Source organism: Medicago truncatula, chromosome 3, assembly GCF_003473485.1.
Source record: "Medicago truncatula cultivar Jemalong A17 chromosome 3, MtrunA17r5.0-ANR, whole genome shotgun sequence".
NCBI classification, from domain to species: domain Eukaryota; kingdom Viridiplantae; phylum Streptophyta; class Magnoliopsida; order Fabales; family Fabaceae; genus Medicago; species Medicago truncatula.
The window spans coordinates 3341832-3364743 of record NC_053044.1 but is presented as its reverse complement, the minus strand read 5'-3'; the positions used below and the strand labels follow the sequence as shown (position 1 = coordinate 3364743).

General features: G+C 36.9%; 2 protein-coding genes across 2 annotated transcripts; both read left to right on the top strand.

The window, feature by feature from the left end:
* Positions 1 to 7050: 7050 nt before the first annotated feature.
* LOC25488589 (disease resistance protein RPM1) lies at positions 7051 to 11007 on the top strand. The gene is made up of 2 exons (XM_039831354.1): positions 7051 to 10123; positions 10639 to 11007. Exon 1 carries the CDS (start codon positions 7259 to 7261, stop codon positions 10112 to 10114), a length of 2856 nt encoding a protein of 951 aa, XP_039687288.1. The 5' UTR covers positions 7051 to 7258; the 3' UTR covers positions 10115 to 10123; positions 10639 to 11007.
* Positions 11008 to 18291: 7284 nt separating this feature from the next.
* Positions 18292 to 22190, top strand: LOC120579357 (disease resistance protein RPM1). Its single transcript, XM_039831355.1, has 2 exons — positions 18292 to 21292; positions 21805 to 22190. Exon 1 carries the CDS (start codon positions 18449 to 18451, stop codon positions 21281 to 21283), a length of 2835 nt encoding a protein of 944 aa, XP_039687289.1. The 5' UTR covers positions 18292 to 18448; the 3' UTR covers positions 21284 to 21292; positions 21805 to 22190.
* The last annotated feature ends 722 nt before the right edge of the window (positions 22191 to 22912 follow it).

Sequence of the window (22912 nt, the reverse complement as noted above, 5' to 3'; positions counted from 1 at the left end):
AAGTAATCAAATCAAGCGGATAGCAAATAACTCAAACAAAAGTAAACAGCAAGAGATAAAAGGAAGAAGGAGAACACAAGAATTTGTGTACCCAGTTCGGTCTAATGATGACCTATTTGGGGGACAGAGCAGCTCTCCGTTCCACTTTAATGATATGAGTTTCTTTACAAAGAGATATTGAATTACAAGAATCAGTCTTCAAACCTAATTCTACCCAAGTCCCAGCCTCTTCCCGTGACCAACTAACTGAATCCTAATAGTGCTTTGTTCAAGGTGAATCAAAACATTCCCAACCCTAGTGTTTATTGCCAAGAGAAATTCTCTATAAACCCTAGTTTGTATGTTGGCTTCTAAACCCTGTTTTCTCTACAATGTTTTGTTTCTACACACTCTCACTCTCTCAGATATTCATCTGATACAAGGCTTATATTTATAGTGAAAAGCATCCCTAAAAAATTGGAACAAAACAGGCCCACAAGATGTTTTATTTTTCTCCTCCTGCGCAAAATCGGTCACGAGTTTGCAAAATCGACCACCAATTTTTCACGAGTCAAATGTCTCCAAAACCAGGTCAAAATCGGCCGTCGTGTGGTACAAATCGGCCACCAATTTTGACAGACAAGATGCACATTTTTGAGTCACTTTTCAACAGTTGGGTTATCGATGAGACATGGAAGTCGCAAAGGAGGTTGTTTTCGTGGGAGGAGGGGTTGGTGAAGGAACGTGTGAATCGATTATCTAACGTTGTTTTGCAGGTTGAGGTGGATGACCGGTCGGTTTGTAAACTTCATCCTTCCCAACGATACATGGTAAAAAATGCTTATACCAACTTAACAACTACTGATGTTGTTTCTAATGTGGAGTATAATCATGTGTGGTGGCTTAAAGCGGTGCCGCTCAAAGTTAACATTTTTGTTTGGTGCGCTTTTGAATCGGATTTCCACAAAGGATAATTTGTTTAAGCGACATATCTTGGTTGATACTCATATTCATTGTTCATCTGGCTGTAGTTTTTTAGAAGACTGAGACCATTTATTTTTGGCTAAACTTCACTTTTCGCCCTCTAAGTTTCAAAATGTTGCGATTTTGGCCCCCTATTAAAAAAAATGGAAAAAGTGACCCCCTAAGTTTAGGGAAATATGCTCTTTTGACCTCCTAACATAAGGGAAATATGCCTTTTGACCCCTTATCTTTACAAAAAGTTGCGATTATGGCCCCTTTTTTGGGACACGTGGCGTCTTCTCAGCAATTTTTGGATGAAAGGGGCCAAAATTGCTATTTTTTTTAATAGGGGGCCAAAATTGTAACATTTTGAAACATAGGGGGCGAAAAGTGCAGTTTAGCCTTTATTTTTTAAATGCAACTTTTACAGCGGCTTTGGAGTCATATGGCTGGTAAGGCTTATCAATAGTTCATCACGGTAACTTTCTAGATCATCTTTTTCAATTTGGTGGGCTAGGGGGTTTTTTCCAAAAACTCTCACGTAGCTTTCAATATTATTTGTACCATTTGTGCTTTACATCATATGGAAGGAGAGAAATGAGAGGATTTGTAACTGTTGTGAATTCGTACAAAATCACATCAATGAATAACAAAGTGTAAAGTGTCTCCAAGAAACAACAACAAAAACAGACCTAAATCTAAGTGTAGAGCAACACCACAAGCATAATCAAAACAATAAAGATAAGCAATGAAAGAGAGGAACAAACACACCAAGATTGTTGACCCAGTTCATTCCAATATGACCTAATCTAGAGGAGAGAGCAGCCCTTCAATCCACTAAGATGAAAGTGTTACAATGAGTTACAAGAAATTAGCTTATAAGCTTACAAAAGAACAAGTCCTAATTTCTACCCATTTTTCATATCACCCACACTCTCAATGTATCCTAAGAGAAAACACAAAAGGAAGTTTTTTGATCCTTCCAATGCTGAAATCTCACTACCCAAGGTGTTTACAATGTTTTCCAACCCAAGAGAAGCTCACTACAAAGACATTCAACCCTAAAGTTATCTCCTTTCTAATCCAAGTTTCTCTCTCTAAAAGCTCTCTCTAAAAAATCTACAAAGAAACACTTAAATAGTACCAGTGACAGACAAATCGCGCCGCGCCTGTCAGAATCGTGCCACGATTTTAAACGTATGACCCAAGGTACAACGTCCTTATCCACAAATCGCGCCACGCCAATACTAAATCGCGCGTGATTTGCCTTCAGTAAAAACATCCATTCTGCCAAGAGAAATCGCGTCACGGCTCTCAAAATCGCGCCACGATTTTGGCCTTTGCAGAATCAGAAATTTGAAGTCAATTTCAACATTTCTCCACCTTGACTTCTAATTGGTGATGATGTCAGTTTAACCATCAACCACCATGCTGCTCTCTGCAAAAGGGAATTACTCTTCAACAAACTTGATCAAGTCCAAGCAATGCTTGAACCTTGATCTAGGCAATAACTTGGTAAACACATCCGCCGGATTCTCTTCCGATGCCACTTTATCCACCACAATCTCTTTTGATTCAATCATGTCTCTAACAAAGTGCAAGAAAATGTGAATGTGCTTAGTCCTCTCATGATACACTTGATGATTTGCCAAGTGAATGGCACTTTGACTATCACAATGTATCTTCACACATTCTTGAGTAATTCCTAACTCACCAATCATTCCTTTCAACCATATGGCCTCTTTCATTCCTTCAACAAGAGCAATGTACTCCGCTTGAGTGGTAGATAATACCACCACAGATTTTTTATTTGCCTTCCAACTAATAGCCGTGCCATAAAGAGTAAACACAAAACCCGATAAGGATTTTCTCATGTCCACATTGCCCGCATAGTCTGCATCTACATACCCCTCCAAAGCATCTTCCTCTTGAGCTGCTCTTGTGTACTTCAAACCGCTCTCAAAGACGCATTCAAGTACCTCAACACCCACTTCAAAGCTTGCCAATGCACAATACCCGGATTTGCCGTAAACCGACTCACAATGCTAACCGCATAAGCTAAGTCCGGTCTACTACAAATCATTCCATACATGATGCTTCCAACCCAACTTGCATAGGGAGTACCTTCCATTAATTGCTTCTCATCCTCGGATTGAGGACATTGTTTTATGGACAACTTTGTGTGGTGCCCCAAGAGAGTGCTCACGGTTTTAGAGTTTGACATTCTAAAACGCTCCACCACCTTCTTCAAATAACAAAGTTGAGATAAGAACAGTTCGCCTTTGTCACGATTCCTCAAGATATCAATTCCAAGAACTCTCTTTGCTGGACCAAGATCTTTCATCTCAAATTCACCATTTAACTTTTCTTTGAGCTTCACAATCTCATCCTTGCTAGAGCTTGCCATCAAGATATCATCCACATATAGAAGAAGGTAGAGAATGACTTTCTCACCCATCTTCAACATGTACACACAAGAAATTCATCAAACCGACGATACCATTGCCTAGGGCTTTGCTTCAACCCATACAAAGATTTCTTCAAAAGACATGCCTTAGACTTGTCCTCCACAAAACCTTCTGGTTGCTCCATGTAGATTGTCTCTTCAAGGTCACCATGTAAGAAAGCGGTCTTCACATCCATTTGTTCCAACTCAAGATTGAATTGATTCACAATAGCGATATGTATCCTTATGGAACAATGTTTCACCACCGGTAAGAAGATCTCATTGTAGTCGATCCCCTCCATTTGAGTGAAACCCTTGGCCACAAGTCTTGCTTTGTACCTTGGACCTTCAACACCCAGAATACCTTCTTTTTTCTTGAAGATCCACTTGCATCCAACTACCCTTTGGTGTTTAGGTAGCTTCACAAGTTTAGAAGTTTGGTTCTTTTCCAATGAATCCATCTCTTCATTCACCGCCTTTAACCAATACTTGTTTTCTTTGCTCTCAAATGCCTCTTTGAAGTTTCTAGGCTCCGAGTCTTGCACATCTTCAGCCGCATTTAAAGCAAAACACATCAAGTATGCATAACCATATCTACTAGGAGCCGTAATGGTCCTCCTTTCTTTATCTCTAGCTAAAAGATAGTCAGGATCCACTACCGGTTGAGTTCCACTTGTATCTGATGTTGAAGCTTCATCTTTCTCTTCATTTGGAAGCTCCACCTCAAATTGAGTTTCCTCCACCATTGTTTCCGGTACTAAAGTCTCTAGGTCTTTACACTTCATCCCCATACGGGTCTCATCAAAGGTAACATCCCTACTAATCAAGACTTTTGATCCTCCACTAGATTCCAATTTACACAACTTGTAACCCTTCACACCTTCCGGATAACCAATGAAGACACCTTTCAATGCTCTAGGCTCAAGCATGTCTTGCTTGATATGCGCATATGCCAAAGCTCCGAAAACCTTCAAAGATGAGTAATCTTCTAGTTTCCCACTCCATACTTCCATAGGTGTCTTGAAGTCTATTCCCGTTGATGGACATCTATTGATCAAATAAGCAGCAGTTGTCACTACTTCACCCTAAAAACTCTTAGGTAACCCAGCTCCTAGAAGCATACACCTCACACACTCCAAAAGGGTCATATTCATGCGTTCAGCAAAACCATTTTGTTGCGGTGTTCTCGGTACGGTCATATGCCTCTTGATTCCTTTCAACCTGCAAAACTCATTAAATTGATCTGAAACAAACTTCGGGCCATTGTCAGTTCTTAACCCTTTTAGTTTAGTTCCCATTTGATTTTCTATGAGAGTGTGCCATTCCTTAAACTTCTCAAAGGTGTCACTTTTGTTTTTCAAAACAAAGACCCACACTCTCATAGAATAATCATCAATGATGGAAAGAAAATAGGAACCCCCTCCATGAGTTAGTGTCTTGGAAGGACCCCAAAGGTCCGAATGTACATACTCAAAAGGTCTACTAGAATGATGCATACCACTACCAAACTTTACTCTATGTTGCTTGCCTAGTATGCAATGCTCACAAAATTCTAGCTTGTCCAATTTATCTTTTCCTAACAAATCTTGTTTAGCTAGTTCAACTATAAACCTCTTTCACTAACATGCCCCAATCTCAAATGCCACAATTTAGAATTATTATGAGGTACAACACTAGCTACCGATGCATTACCAATTACTATAGAACCATCTAAAATGTATAAACCATTCATTTTAGACCCTTTAACCGTAATCAATGCACCATGTGAGATTTTACAAACCCCATGCTCAATTCTAGTACAATAACCTATACTATCAAACATGCTTAGGGAAATTAAATTTCGCTTAAGTTCGGGAACAAACCTCACATCCTTTAAAAGGAATTCACGGCCATCAAACATCTTTAGACGAACGGTGCCCATGCCTTGGGCTTTGCATGCTTTTTTATTTCCGAGTCAAACAACTCCTCCTTCTTTTAGAGCCAAAGTATCAAAATATTCCTTCCTAGGACACATGTAATAAGAGCATCCCGAGTCCAACACCCAACTCTTCTCCGGTTCCCAACTTGTGACCACTAGTGCACCCGCCCTCTCATAACCATCTTCATTGGACGCCTTCGCAACTTGCACGGAAGGATTACCATTGCCCCCTTTATTCGGGCAATCCTTCTTGAAGTGACCTTGCTTATGACAAAGAAAGCATTTATACTTTGATTTGTCAAAGCCCTTGGACCTCGACTTCCCCTTGCCTTTTCCTCTATGCTCACTCCTCCCTCTTGCAACATTCAAGCCTTCACCACCTTCATCAACCTTCAAGTCCTTGAACTTGGTCAATTCCTTGGTTCTCAACGCCTCTTGGACCTCCTCCAAAGTAGTGGTGCCTTCCTTACCATAAAGGATGGTATCCTTGAAATGCTCAAAATACTTTGGTAATGAACAAAGTAACAACAAAGCCTTATCCTCATCTTCCATATTAACTTCAATTTTGGCCAAATTATCAAGAATTTTGTTAAATTCCGCCAATTGCTCCGAGATTGATTTAGACTCCACCATCTTGAATGAATAGAGTTGTTGTTTCAAGAGTTGCCTATGAGCCAACGATTTTCGTCTTGTACAATGACTCCAACTTAGCCCACATCGACGCCGCGGTAGCTTCCCTCGCGACATCCCTTAAGAACTTATTTCCGAGACATAAAACAATGACACTCTTAGCCTTGTCTATCATCTCACGCTTCTCCGCTTGTGTCAAATTTTCCGGCATTGCCGCTTCACCCTTCAATGCTTCTACAAACTTTTGTTGTGTCAAAACCGCTTGCATCTTAACCTTCCACAACCCGAAATCATTACTTCTAGTGAACTTCTCGATGTCCCACTTTGAACCCATGATACCAACTATACCAATAACACCTTTACCCCACGGTGGGCGCCAATTGTTGTGAATTCGTACAAAATCACACCAATGAATAACAAAGATGTGTGGAGCAAAGGAAGTGGTAATCAATGCATAAAGTGTCTCCAATATGACCTAATCTGGGAGAGAGAACAGCCCTCCAATCCACTAAGATGAAAGTGTTACAATGAGTTACAAGAAATTAGCTTATAAGCTTACAAAAGAACAAGTCATAATTTCTACCCATTGTTCATATCACCCACACTCTCAATGAATTCTAAGAGAAAACACAAAAGGAAGCTTTTTGATCATTCCAATGGTGAAATCTCACTACCCAAGGTGTTTACAATGTTTCCCAACCCAAGAGAACCTCACTATAAAGACACTCAACCCTAAAGTTACCTCCTTTGTAATCGAAGTTTGTCTCTCTAAAATCTCTCTCTCAAAAATCTGCAAAGAAACACTTAAATAGTACACAGTGACAGACAAATCGCGCCGCGCCTGTCAGAATCGTGCCATGATTTTAAACGTACGACCCAAGGTACAACGTCCTTATCCACAAATCGCGCCACGCCAGTACTAAATCGCGCCGCAATTTGCCTTCAGCAAAAACATCCATTCTGCCAAGAGAAATCGCGTCACGGATCCCAAAATCGCGTCATGATTTTGGCCTTTGCAGAATCAGAAATTTGAAGTCAATTTCAACGGTAACCATCATGCCCACTTTTCTTGCTGACAACTTTGAAAATAATTGTATTGCATCGGTCCCCACAAAGCAATAGAAAAATAGTTTCTTGTGTACTAAACTAAACATCAGTCACTTCATCAAAAAAACTAAACATCAGTCAAAAGTTTCCCCACAAATCAAAGCCATGGTACAAAAATGCTAAAGAGATAAAACAATGAATTTCAACTTGCCTGGATTACAAACAATTGCTTGCAAAAGCTAATCTTCAAGAGAAAATAAAAACATTGAAATGAAATGGCAGAAACTGCAGCGTTATCTGCTTTCCAAGCACTCTGTAACTTTGTAGTAGAAGAAGGATGCAGACACATAGTAGAAAATGGAACTTTACTGACAGGGTTTAAGAAAGACTTCATTGACATCAAAGATGACCTTGAGAGCATCCAAGCCTTCCTCAAGGATGCTGACACAAAGGCCGCTGCCGATGGAGGAGGAGGAGGAGCCAACGAAGGAGTCCGAGCATGGGTGAAGCAGGTAAGAGAAGTATCTTTTCGCATAGAAGATGTAGTTGACGAGTATGAGTATAGCAAGTATGCGCCACAATGGGCCGACGATTCGGGAATCATAGAGTTTCTCCAAACGATTCCTGCCTTGATCAAAACCAACTATGCAGAATACCAGATTGCTTCAAAGATTAAAGACATCAAGGAATCACTTGGTAAAATCAAAGAAAAAAGTGACATGTTTAAGTTTCATTCTGAAAGTGGATCAGAAAGCTACCGAGGGACTACAACTCCTAGAATTGGTGACCCTCGAATGGCTCTTTATTTCCCTGAAGAGACTCAAGTTGTGGGGTTTGAGGATCCAACAGATGAATTGGTAAGTGGTTTGGTTGGGGGAACCAATGAGCGGATGTTGATTACTGTGGTAGGCATGGGAGGACTCGGAAAAACAACTCTTGCTAAGCATGTTTTTAATAACCAGTTGGTGAAAGACCAATTTAATTATCGCTCTTTCATAACAGTTTCTCAATCATACACTATAAGGGAATTGTTGACAGAAATGATAAAGAAGTTTTGCAAGGACAACGATGAACGTATTCCAAAGGGTTTGCTCAAGATGGATGACGAAGCATTCATTAATCAAGTGAGACGATACCTTGAATCAAGGAGGTACTTGGTGTTTTTTGATGATGTTTGGGAAGAAAAATTTTCTGATGAGATTGCGCATGCCTTAATTAGCAATAACACAGGAAGTAGAATCATCGTGACCACAAGAAACATGCAAGTAGCAAAAAGTTTTAAGAAATATTTTTCTGTTCATATTCTCGAGCTACAGCTTTTGAAACCAGACAAAGCATGGGAACTTTTTTGCAACAAGGCGTTTAGAGGACAATGTCCAATAGAACTTGAGGAGATGTCCAATGAAATTGTTAAAAAATGTGGAGAACTACCACTGGCAATTGTGGCCATTGGAGGTCTTTTGTCAACAAAAGATAAAACCATGTTTGAGTGGAGAAAGGTGAGTCAAAATCTAAGGATGGAGTTAGAGCACAATGTGCACTTGAATAGTCTAACAAAGATTTTATCTCTTAGTTATGATGATTTGCCTTACCATTTGAAATCATGCATGCTATATTTTGGTATATATCCTGAGGACTACTCCATCAATCGGAAGAGACTTACTCGGCAATGGATGGCAGAAGGGTTTGTTAAGAATGAGGAGATAAGACCATTGGAGGAAGTTGCAGAAGAGTACCTGACAGAGTTGATACAAAGAAGTTTGGTTAATGTTTCCAGAGTCGGCTTTGATGGGAAGATCAAAAAATTTCAAGTTCATGATTTGTTGCGTGAAGTGATCCTTAGAAAAATGAAAGATTTAAGTTTCTGTTATCTAATGCATAAAGATGAACAGGTTGCTGTTGGAATAACTAGACGCTTTTCTATAGCAGCTATCTCCAACAATGACTTGAGAAACAATAGCAACTCAGGAATTCGTGCTATATTTGTCTTCGACAAAGGTGAATTTCCTAAACAGTTCATTGATGGATTATCTGCTAAGTTCAAGCTTTTGAAAGTACTTGATTTTGAGAATTCTTTGTTGAATTGTATTCCTGATAACTTGGGAAATCTTTACCTCCTAAGGTACTTGAACCTGAGTCATACAAAAGTTACGGTACTTCCGAGATCCATTGGTAATCTAGTCAACTTAGAAACCTTGGATCTAAGGCAAACAAAAGTGCATGAATTACCAAAAGAGATAAACATGCTCACAAAGCTAAGGCTTCTTCCTGTTTATTATAGAAAATATGAAGGTCATTATTCTATTTTGAACTTTACAGATGGTGTGAAAATGCAAGAGGGTATTGGATGTTTGATATCTTTACAAAAGCTTTACTTTTTGGAAGCAGATCATGATGGAATAGACCTTATCCGAGAGCTCAAAAGGTTGACACAGTTAAGGAAGTTAGGCATAAGATGCGTACAGCAACAACATGGAAACGAATTATGCGATGCAGTACAAGAGATGAAACATCTTGAATCTCTCAACATTACTGTTAAAAATGAGAATGATATCCTTGACTTGGATTTTGTATCAACTGATCCACCACCTAATCTTAGAGTTCTCAACTTGAAAGGTAGATTAACAAAGTTTCCTAATTGGATTCCAAAACTCCAATATCTTGTGAAGTTAAGGCTTGGTTTATCTAACTTCGAAGATGATCCACTAGACTCTTTGAAGAATTTACCTAATTTGTTTAGGCTGAATTTGTGGGATGATGCCTTTTCTGGTGAAATACTGCATTTTAAGAAAGGAGGGTTTCCAAAGCTGAAGGAGTTGGATCTCACAAGATTAAATAAACTAAGTTCTATATCTATAGACAAAGATGCTTTAGTTAATCTTGAACACTTCAGATTTAAAAACAACCCTCAATTGAAGGTTGTACCAGAAGACCTCCAAAACTTGATAAACCTTCAATTCCTTGGATTTGCTGAGATGCCAGTTGAACTAGTTGATAGCATTGATCCTGAAAAAGGTGGAACGCACCATTGGATTATCAATCATATTCCCCTCGTACAAATTCGTCAGAATGTGGGATCAAAATTTCACGACTATATGTTGTACCGCATTCCTACTCAAATCAATGTTTGAAATATCAAGGTACTCTTTCCTCTAACAATGTTATGCTTCTCTTGTGAATGCTTGAAATTACATTGCTGCTATAACCAAAGTATTTTTTCTTTTCAATTTCTTTTTTTTCATTTCATTCTTCATTCTTCCCTTTACATGAATGTTTGCATCTTTATTGATTACAAGTAAAAAAGAGTAAATTTATGCTTTAATGCATGCATAACTATCCTAAGAAAAAGTTTATGTTGATTGTGCATTTGTAACATCCCTCTTCATATAATAGTTGAATGAAAATTTCTATATTTTTGTATTTCTGAAAATTTCTATTTTATTGTATATGATGTTTATATTTTTGATTATGCTATATATTATGTATTGATGTCTGATACTTGCTAACTTCAATCAACTCTTTCATGAATCATGTAACAAGATTATTTATACAGCATTGGAAAATTAAGATCACAAGACCAATTAGCTTGTTATTATATATGTTATTTGTATCGTGCTCAATTTTGACAGTTTCCTGTATTTGTCCACGTGTACAGATTCAGGTTGTCTATCATGCAGCTCACATGAAGATGCACTTTGTCTTTCTTCATTATGTTAGACCGAAACTGAATGTGGCAGTTTGTATGTTTTCATCGTTATGTCAGTTATGTTTTAATAATTGAGTCAGTTATATGTTTTAAGAATAAATAGGAGAAGAGCCGGAAACATAGAGGGTTATCTCGAAGTTATTGAGTGGTCAGTGGGAGAGATCCAACTCTCGAACATTTGGGAAGCTCTCGAATCTTGGTGTGTATGTGTTCTTGTAATTATTTGTAAACGTTATGTCATTATTGTATTGTGTATGCAACCTGGTTTTGAATTATTCTGCCAGAATTGTCATTAATAAAGTGTTCGTATTGTGCAAATTACCACGGTTCAGAATCAGTTTCTATCGCATTCCTTTTGTATTGTGTGTGTATGCAATCTTGTTGTGAACAACCCTACCAGAATTGTCGTTAATAAAGTGTTCGCATTGTGAAAATTACTCCGATTCAGAATCAGTTTCTATCACATTCCTTTTGTGGTGTCCTATTTCCTTGAACTGAACTCATCTACTATAATCAAGGAATCTGCACTCTTTTAATTGACAATTTGTTTAGGATCTCTTTTTCTGTTTTTGTCATTTGTGTGTCGTTTATTATTGATTGTTTGTCGATGTTTTTCTAAAAACAGTATAATGGATATATTTCAATTTGCACTGATGAAATCGAAATATTGCAGATAACTGCTATATAGACAATTATTTATTAGAAAAAATTAACACTGTTGTGAATTCGATGAGAAAACACACCAATAACAAAACTTGATGTATGAAGCAAGGGATAATCAAACAATCAAAAACAAAGTGTATGAAACAATTATAAACACAAGCCAAAAGTAGAAAACAGCGAAAGAGAAAGGAAGAGAGAACACAAAAGAATTTGTTAACCTAGTTCGGTCCAAATTGACCTAGTCTAGGAGAGAGCAACCATCCTTTTCACTATAATGATGAGTAACTTTACAAAAGAGATATCAATGGGTTACAAGAATAACTCTCCCGCCTAATTCTACCCAAAACTCCAATATCTTTCTGTAACCAAGAGACTCAATCCTAATAGTGTTCCAAAGAGACAAACTCTATTCAAATCCTAGTTTTGTTGTTGTATTTCTAAACCCTTGTTTCAGCCCCCTATATCTCTAGGTTTACACTGATACAATGTCTATATTTATAGTAAAAACATCTCTCATAAATTGGAACCAAATCAGGCCCATAAAACTATGTTTTATTTTTATTCTTCTGCGCGAAATCGTGCTCCGATTTTGCCAGATCGTGCTCCGATTTTTTACGAATGAAAGTGCCAATTCTACTCCAGAAAATCGTGCTCCGATTTTGACAGCTTTAGCAAACTTCAATTTCTCCAATTTTGAGTCACTTTCACAACATTCTCCACCTTAACTCTAAATTAGTGATGATGCCAAACCATCAACCACCTTGCTGCTCTTTCCCTTGCTTCCCACTACACCGAGTTGCTCCACAAGTTTACACCCTAACCTCTTCAGTCATCGGAATGTCTTCCGCCTTCTCGAAGATGCTTGTAGTCCAACTACGCAAGGAATTTCAGGTAGTTCTACAAGACTATACCATAACCTCTTCAATACGAGACATCTCCCGCTTCCTTGAAGATCTACTTGTGCCCAATCACCCTTGGCTTTTAGAGTAATCCACAAGTATACACCTTAACCCCTTTGATAGATATTTGGCAAGTGTACCAATAACTATCGAAGTAATAAATTAAGTTCGTATCCACGAGGACTGTGTTAATCTCAACCTAGCAATAAAGTTAATATCTAGGATGTGTAAATTATTTTAATGCCTGAGGCAGTAGTTTTGGTTTGCATAAAATAATAAATAACAGGAAATAAAATGGTTTGATAATTGGATTAAACAGATGATCAAGCCTTTCGAATTCTCTATTGCTCACTGTGAGTAATTTGCCTCTCTTCTCTCTCAAGGAAATTAACCTAGCTTGACGACGGATTAACTAAGTGGTTTTGATCAATCTCTTGACACAAAACCCTTTCCGGAGTTATAACCTTTTAATCTCTTAAATCGATTGAATAATCGCGGAAGCATGGTAAGAACGTTAATTCATAAGTCATAATCCTCAATTTCCTATCTCTAGGTTCCTATGTTGAATTAAACAGAATTACTATTTCAGGATTAAAAGCTAGGGTTAGTAGTCATTCAATTCCTAGCATCAATTTATGTGATTGAAAGAAGCTAGGGTTAGTAGTCATACAAACAATCATAAGAAAAGCATTAAGCACAAATAATTCTGAATAAAGACTAGGTTTTCATTGATGTCAAAGAGAGTTCTTAACAAATTACATGGTTCACAGATCACAAAGATTCATCTCATGGCTTAATCAATCTAAGAGTTCAGCTACTCATAACTAAACAATCAAATACATAGAAAATAGTGAACATACATAAACCAGAACCAACTATGAGCTTGGTGAGATCCAATGCGTGTTCTTTAGCTTCCTGGTGTCTTCTATGCTCTGTTTTTGTCTCCAAAATCGCCCCCTGTCTCCTTCTGATCGCCTTTTGCTTTTATAGACAAAGAATTAGGGTTTCAGAAAAGCCCAAAATCGTGCCACGTTTCGAGACCATCGTGGCACGATTTGCTCATTAATCCTTCGTGGCAGCAAATTTACTCAACCATCGTGGCACGTTATACGTCCATCGTGCCACGATTTTTTCAGTATCTTCAGGTAAATTCCACGCTTCAAACGTGCCACGATTCAGGTCCATCGTGGCACGATTTCTCCAGTAAATTCTTGCATTCTTCTTCAATTTGTGCAAACTTCTCTTTTATGAATCTTGAGATGATTTAACCATGTATACAAGCAATTGACTCTCTAAGTGCCATAAAAATATCATTAAAAGACCATAAAAATAACATAATGACGACTGTCATCACCCTTCAGCCCTCGGAATGTCTTCCGCCTTCTCGAAGGTCCTTGCAGTCCAACTACGCTAAGAATTTTAGGTAGTTCCACAAGCATTCACCATAACATCTTCAACATAGGACATCTCCCACTTCCTTGAAGGTCTTCTTGCATTCAATCACCCTTGACCTTTTTTTAGGGTAATCCCGCAAGTCGTGCTATATATTCTTCAACCTCCGGAATGTCTTCCGTCTTCATGAAGAAATCCCTTGCTCACCATAGAGCATAGCACCCAAGGTCCTCCATAGTCATACCATTACCGGTGTTTTAAACTCCAGCTCAAGCTGAGCGTACTCTACCTCAACTAGCAAATGCGTACATCCCACTATGTCTTCAACCTTGAAACTCCACCTCAACAGGAAGATCATGAGTATTCTTGCCTCCGCCTCTCCAGACTGATCATGAGTATTCTTACCACCGCCTCTCCAGGCTGATGTTGAGTGTTTAACGTCTCTCCAGACGACCACCTCTCCACTAAGCATCATTCCCAAGGTGAGATACATCACCTTCTTCATCCTCCAAACAACACCACACCATCAGAGCACCCGCATCCTCAAGATGCACCTCAATGTTCTCTAAATCACCAATGATTTTGTTGAACTCCACAAGTAGCTCCGTGATGGCCTTTGACTCTACCATCTTGAATGAATAAAGTTGTTGCTTTAGGAATTGCCGATGAGCCAAAGACTTTGTCATATACAAATATTCCAACTTTGCACACATCGATGTCGCGGTTGGTTCCTTTGCTACTTCTCTCAAAACTTTATCCCCGAGGCACAAGACAATGGCACTCCTGGCCTTGTCCACCATCTCGGTCTTCTCCGCTCGTGACATGGTGACCGGTACCGCACCTTCACCCTTCAAAGCTTTCTCACACTTCTGCTGTATTAAAACCGCTTCCATGTTTACCTTCCATAACCCAAAATCGTTATCTCCGGTAAAATTCTCAATATCCCACTTTGAACCCATGGTACTTGATTATCCTTTGACCCTTGCCCCACAGTGGGCGCCAATTGTTGCGAATTCGATGAGAAAACACACCAATAATAAACTTGATGTGTGGAGCAAGGGATAATCAAGCAACCAAAAGCAAAGTGTATGGAACAATTATAAACACAAGCCAAACGTAGAAAACAGCGAGAGAGAAAGGAAGAGAGAACACAAAAGAATTTGTTGACCCAGTTCGGTCCAAATTGACCTAGTTTGGGGGAGAGAGCAGCCCTCCGTTTCACTATAATGATGAATAATTTTACAAAAGAGATATCAATGGGTTACAAGAATAAGTCTCCCGCCTAATTTTACCCAAAGCCCCAATCTCTTCCTGTAACCAAGAGACTCAATCCTAATAGTGTTTCCCAAGGTGAATCAACCCTCAAACCCTAGTGTTTGTTCCAAAGAGACAAACTCTATACAAACCCTAGTTTTGTTGTTACCTTTCTAAACCCTTATTTCAGCCCCCTCTATCTCAAGGTTTACACTGATACAATATCTATATTTATAGTAAAAGCATCCCTCATAAATTGGACCCAAATCAGGCCCATAAAATACCTTTTATTTTTATTCTTCTGCGTGAAATCGTGCTCCGATTTTGCCAGATCGTGCTCCGATTTTTTACGAATGAAAGTGTCAATTCTGCTCTAGAAAATCGTGCTCCTATTTTGACAGCTTCAACAAACTTCAATTTCTTCAATTTTGAATCACTTTCACAACAAAAACTATATATATTTTCACACAGTCCTACAAAATGTTAACCCATCATATATCATTATTACATTGGTTTAGTTGGCAATGAGTTTGACTCCCCTTCAATAGACCCTGCTCGGCTCGGATTGTTACTTCCGAATAGAGTGAGTCTATACCAAACATTAGTAAATTAGAAATGGGTGTGTTAAATAAATATGAGATTACTGTTAGCGCAGAAGAGATTGCTTGTTTTGCAAGTAATCAATATTTAGAGAGAATTAAGGAGAACCGAGAAGATGAAAAACAAGTCTATGTGATTGTAACTATATAATCTCAATATATAGTTACATGAATGTGGAACCTACACTTTTGAAATGGAACCTACATAAAATGATGAGAAATGCATTGATTTCATCTAATAAAATAGTGAATGCTAAAGAGAGTGTTACTAACAATTCTCTTATCTCTATATATGTATAATTGCATTGCTTCAAATGCAACATTACATGTCAATCAAACGAGTGCTAGAAAGAATGTTGAAAAAGAAACCCTTGCTAGCATTTTGTATATGTGATATATGAAAGTGTGGATGCTTCTTTAAAGTCAAATGTGGCTGCATGTGTAATTGCTAAGTAAATGTTTAAAATGTTGAATGAGAGGGGAAAACATCATCACACGCTTTTCTTTGTGTACTCCATCAATTTCTTGGTCGTTTCTTTCATCTATAATCAATTTCTTGGTTGTTTCTTTTATCTATAAAACACTCAATTTGGTCAATATAGTCCTTCCACCTTTCCACGTTATCAATATTTTTTTTTTCAATAGTCTAAGGGTTAGATCACACACTTTTTAAAGTGTGGAGAAGTGGGGAATCTAGGATTCGAACTCCGGCTCCTGCAAATATTGTCCTTGGTAGCTACCAACTGAGCCACACTTACGGGACCACGTTATCAATATTTTAAACTGATTCATAAAATTGCAAGATGTTAATGAAGACCGTTCACCTATCTGTTATAAAATACTCCATCCACCTCACAATATTAGTCGTTTAAGGTTTGTGCACGATTATTAAGAAAATGATTATGTCGATTTCAATGGTAAAATTAGTAGAATTAACTAAAACACCCTTATTAATTGTAGTTAATGGAGTATTTAAGTTGGATGAAATTCAATAAATAAGATTATAATAATGAAAATAATAATAATAAATGCTGCATTTATATTGTAAAGTGACAATTATTTTGAAAAAAAAAAACGTTAAAAAGACAATAATTGTGAGACGGATGGAGTATATTATTAATTAAGTTTCAAATGCATATATATATTTTTTGGTACAAGAAGAGAGTAAAACCCAATTTTTAGCATAAATATTATTCTTTAACCAATTTTTAATAAATTTACACATAAACATAAATAACTCATCAAATATATATTTTTTGCAATTTTAAACAAATGGGCTCATTGTTGTATTTGTAATTGCCAGGTAAATGTTTAGATTAACCGTAAATCTAACAAAATTACGGTTTTTTTTTTTTTTTAACAAAAATAAACGAAATTCATTCATTCAAATTGGTAGAGTACATCGATACAATATCCAAATTCTCTAAAAACAAAAAGGTTGAATCTGTGAACAAAGTCACAACATCCATGTTAATAGCATAAAACGGCAAAATACCTATGCCTACAAATATGACTATATTCAAGTCACCGGAATATTATGTCTCTGGATCTACAACGTTGACGATGCAAAGTCATTAATAGGATCTACACTTGCTCAAAGCTAATATTTCAACCTGAATCAAATAAACACCGCAAGAAGACGAGAAATTAAAAAAAACACCACACAAAGACTGGAAATCAAAAGAAACTGAGTCGTGCAGAGATGATGAAATAACAAAAACAAACGAAAGAAAACTTAAAATATGTGAAATCACTTATTCAATTATTATGGATGAGTGATTCCTGAGTCAAAATTGACCTTAAATCACCCTTCTGACAAAAATAAGAAGAAAAAAGAGGTGACGACATAGAGTTCAAGAATGAGAGAAGAGAGCTTCTTCAAATATGAGAAAGGGACGATGATATATAGGGTTTACAGTATTTTTATAATTTCATTAAATTCACCGTTAATTTAAATATGAGTGAAATTAGATAGTACAATAATCTTTTTTTTTTTTGAGGGAAGATAGTACAATAATCTTGAATGTTTGAGGTATACGACTAAATTTTTTTCACACTGCAGCTGGGAATAAAGAGAGAAACAAGGGCACAAATATAAATTAAAAAAATATAAAACTTGAAATTAAAATGATACTATAAACACTATTTTGTCCTTCAAGGATGAGGACAATAACTATTCTTGGCAATATTGAAGTTAAAAATTTCTTCATGAATGTCGAATTAGGAGTCGACAACACCATCACTGCACCCTTCCCTTATTTTCCTCCATCAATTTCTTGGTTGGTTCTTTCATCTGTAAAAGAACTCAATTTGGTCAATATAGTCTTCCATCAATAATTTAAAACCAAATTTTTTTTTTTTAAGATATTTTTGTTTTTGTTTGGCTTATTAGAGAGTAAGTCAAAACAATTTTTTTTACAGGGGGTAAATAAAAAAAAAAATTACAGGAGGAAAAATTGAAAATAACTTATATTTTCGAGGGATAAAGACCTATTAACCTTAAAAAAATAAAGAATAAAAACAAAGAATAGGAGGATACACGGTTGATGAGGTTCATATTAAACAAACTCATTACACAAACAATAGTATGCTAACCATTATCCTTGTTAAGGAAATCATAAGTAATATGTTTGTATTGAATTTTACAATAATCTGTCACACCCACTTGTGCTTGCAAAATATACAAAACTAATTCAAATAGAGCCGACAAGTTTGAAAATAATCATATTTGTCCCCACAAAGCAATGAAAAATAGTTTCTTGTGTACTAAACTAAACATCAGTCACTTCACTTCATCAAAAAAACTAAACATCAGTCAAAAGTTTCCCCACAAATCAAAGCCATGGTACAAAAATGCTAAAGAGATAAAACAATGAATTTCAACTTGCCTGGATTACAAACAATTGCTTGCAAAAGCTAATCTTCAAGAGAAAATAAAAACATTGAAATGAAATGGCAGAAACTGCAGCGTTATATGCTTTGCAAGAACTCTGTAACTTTGTAGTAGAAGAAGGATGCAGACACATAGTAGAAAATGGAACTTTACTGGCAGGGTTTAAGAAAGACTTCATTGACATCAAAGATGACCTTGAGAGCATCCAAGCCTTCCTCAAGGATGCTGACACAAAGGCCGCTGCCGATGGAGGAGGAGGACGAGCCAACGAAGTAGTCAAAACATGGGTGAAGCAGGTACGAGATGTATCTCTTTGCATAGAAGATGTAGTTGACGAGTATGAGTATAGCAAATATGTGGCACAATGGATCGACCATTCGAGAATTATAGCCTTTCTCCAACCGCTTCCTGCCTTGATCAAAACCAAGTATACAGAATACCAGATTGCTTCAAAGATTAAAGACATCAAGGAATCACTTGGTAAAATCAAAGAAAGAATGACAACACTTCTGTTTCAGTCTGAAAGTGAATCTGGAAGCTATAGAGGAACTAAAGCTCCTAGAATTGATAATACTCGAATGGCTTCCCTATTCATTGAAGAGACTCAAGTTGTGGGGATTGAGTCTCCAAGAGATGAATTGATTAGTTATTTGGTGTCCGGAACCAGTGACCTGATGTTGATTTCTGTTGTTGGCATGGGAGGACTTGGAAAAACGACTCTTGCTAAGTATGTTTTTAATAACCAGTATGTGAAAGAGCACTTTGATTGTCACTATTTCTTCACAATTTCTCAGTCCTACACTCTGAGAAAGATGTTGATTGATATGGTAAACAAGTTTTGCGTGGACAATAATGAGCCTATTCCCAAGTCTCTATGGAAGATGGATAACAACACATTGATTACTCATGTAAGGCAACATCTTCAATCAAAGAGGTACTTGCTTTTGTTTGATGATGTTTGGAAAGAAGCATTTCCTGATGAAATTAAACATGCCTTAATTAGTAATAACAAAGGAAGTAGAATCATCATGACCACTAGAAAAATGAATATAGTAGAATATTTTAAGAAATCTGTTTCTGTACATGTTCACGAGCTACAGCCTTTGACACCAGACAAAGCATGGGAACTTTTTTGCAACAAGGCATTTAGAGGACAATGTCCAATAGAACTTGAGGAGATGTCCAATGAAATTGTTCAAAAATGTGGAGGACTACCACTGGCAATTGTGGCCATTGGAGGTCTTTTGTCAACAAAAGCTAAAACCATGTCTGAGTGGAGAAAGGCGAGTCAAAATCTAAGGATGGAGTTAGAGCACAACGTGCATTTGACTAGTCTAACAAAGATTTTATCTCTTAGTTATGATGATTTGCCTCACCACTTGAAATCTTGCATGCTGTATTTTGGTATATATCCTGAGGACTACACCATCAATCGGAAGAGACTTACTCGGCAATGGATGGCTGAAGGGTTTGTTATGAATGAGGAGACTAAATCATTGGAGGAAGTTGCTGAAGAGTACCTGACAGAGTTGGTACAGAGAAGTTTGGTTCAGGTTTCCAGAGTTGGTTTTGATGGGAAAGTCAAAAGTTGTCAAGTCAATGATTTGTTGCACCAGGTGATCATTAGAAAAATGAAAGATTTAAGCTTTTGCCATTTAATGCACAAATATGATGAACAACACATGGTTGGGATAACTAGGCGCATTTCTATAGCATCCATCCCCAACAATGACTTGCGAAACACTAGCAACTCTGGCATTCGTGCTATTTTTGTTTTTGACAGAGATGAATTTCCTAAGCAGTTCATAGATGGATTATCTGCCAAGTTCAAGCTTTTGAAAGTACTTGATTTTCAGAATTCTTTGTTGAATTATATTCCTGATAACTTGGGAAATCTTTTCCTCCTAAGGTACTTGAACCTGAGTCATACAAAAGTTACGGTACTTCCGAAATCCATTGGTAATCTAGTCAACTTAGAAACATTGGATCTAAGGCAAACAAAAGTGCATGAATTACCAATAGAGATAAACAAGCTCACAAAGCTAAGGCTTCTTCCAGCTTATTATAGAGATTATGAAGGTCATTATAATATTTTTAACTTTACAACTGGTGTAAAAATGCAAGAGGGCATTGGATGCTTGAAGTCATTACAGAAGCTTTACTTTTTGGAAGCCGATCATGGTGCATTAGGCCTTATCAGAGAGCTCAAAATGTTGACACAGTTAAGGAAGTTAGGCATACGATGCGTGCAGCAACAATATGGAAATGCACTATGCGATGCAATACAAGAGATGAAAAACCTTGAACCTCTTAACATTACTGTTAAAGATGAGAATGAAATCCTTGACTTGGATTTTATATCAACTCCACCACCTAATCTAAGAGTTCTCAACTTGAAAGGCGGATTAACAAGGTTGCCTGATTGGATTCCAAACCTCCAGTATCTTGTGAAGTTAAGACTTGGTTTATCTAACTTCAATGATGATCCACTAGACTCTTTGAAGAATTTAACTAGTTTATTTAGGCTGAATTTGTGGGATGATGCCTTTTCTGGTGAAAGATTACATTTTCAGAGAGGAGGGTTTCCGAAGCTGAAGGAGTTGGAACTCACAAGATTAAATAGACTAAGTTCTATATCTATAGACGAAGATGCTTTAGTTAATCTTGAACACTTCAGATTTAAAAACAATCCTCAGTTGAAGGTTGTACCAGAAGACCTCCAAAACTTGAAAAACCTTCAATTCCTTGGATTTGCTGAAATGCCAGTTGAACTAGTTGATAGCATTGATCCTGAGAAAGGTGGAGTGTACCATCAGATTATCAATCATATTCCCCTTGTACGAATTCGTCAGAATGTAGGATCAAGACGTATTCCTACTCAAATCAATGTTTGAAATATCAAGGTACTCTTTCCTCTAACAATGTTATGCTTCTCTTGTGAATGTTTGAAATTACATTTCCGCTCTAACCAAAGTATTTTTTTCTTTTCAATTTGTTTTTCATTTCATTCCTCAATCTTCCCTTTACATGAATGTTTGCATCTTTATTGACTTCAAGTGAAAAAAAATAAATCCATTTTTTAATGCATGCACAACTATCCTATGAAAAGTTTATGTTGATTGTGCATTTGTAACATCCCTCTTCATATAATAGTTGAATGAAAATTTCTATATTTTTGTATTTCTGAAAATTTCTATTTTATTGTATATGATGTTTGTATTTTTGATTATGCTATATATTATGTATTGATGTCTGATACTTGCTAACTTCAATCAACTCTTTCATGAATCATGTAACAAGATTATTTATACAGCATTGGAAAATTAAGATCACAAGACCAATTAGCTTGTTATTATATATGTTATTTGTATCGTGCTCAATTTTGACAGTTTCCTGTATTTGTCCACGTGTACAGATTCAGGTTGTCTATCATGCAGCTCACATGAAGATGCACTTTGTCTTTCTTCATTATGTTAGACCGAAACTGAATGTGGCAGTTTGTATTCGGCGAAGCAATTATTTTAGGGCAGTTATGTTTTCATCGTTATGTCAGTTATGTTTTGATAATTGAGTCAGTTATATGTTTTAAGAATAAATAGGAGAAAGGGCCAGAAATATAGAGAGTTATCTCGATGTTATGTTTGATCCAACTCTCGGTCATTTGGGAAGCTCTCGAATCTTGGTGTGTATGTGTTCTTGTAATTCTTTGTAAAATTTCTGTCATTATTGTATTGTGTATGCAATCTGGTTGTGAATTATTCTGCCAGAATTGTCATCAATAAAGTGTTCGTATTGTGCAAATTACCACGGTTCAGAATCAGTATCTATCACATTCCTTTTCTATCGTGTGCGTATGCAATCTGGTTGTGAACAACCCTGCCAGAATTGTCGTTAATAAAGTGTTCGCATTGTGAAAATTACTCCGATTCAGAATCAGTTTCTATCACATTCCTTCCGTGGTGTCCTATTTACTTGAACTGAATTTAGCTACTATAATCAAGTAATCTGTAATCTTTTAATTGACAATTTGTTTAGGGTTTCTTTTTCTGTTTTTGTCATTTGTGTGTTGTTTATTATTGATTGTTTGTCGATTTTTTCTACAAATAGTGTAATGGATATATTTCAATTTGCATGGAAGATAGATTCAATTTTGTCACTGTTATTTAGCGAATGTGTTGCACTGGTGATGTCTACATATTGCAGATAACTGCTATATATACAATCATAACAATATATATTTTCACATAATCCTACAAAATGTTAACCCATCATAACATTATTACATTGGTCTAGTTGGCAATGAGTTTGACCCCCCTTCAATGGGTAGTTCACCCTGCTCGGCTCGGATTGTTACTTCCGAATAGAGAGTGTCTAAACCAAACAATAGTAAATTAGGAAAGGGTGTGTTAAATAAATATGAGATTACTGTTAGCGCAGCAGAGATTGCTTGCTTTGCAAGTAATCAATATTTAGAGAGAATTAAGGAGAACTGAGAGGATGAAAGACAATTATATGTGATTGTA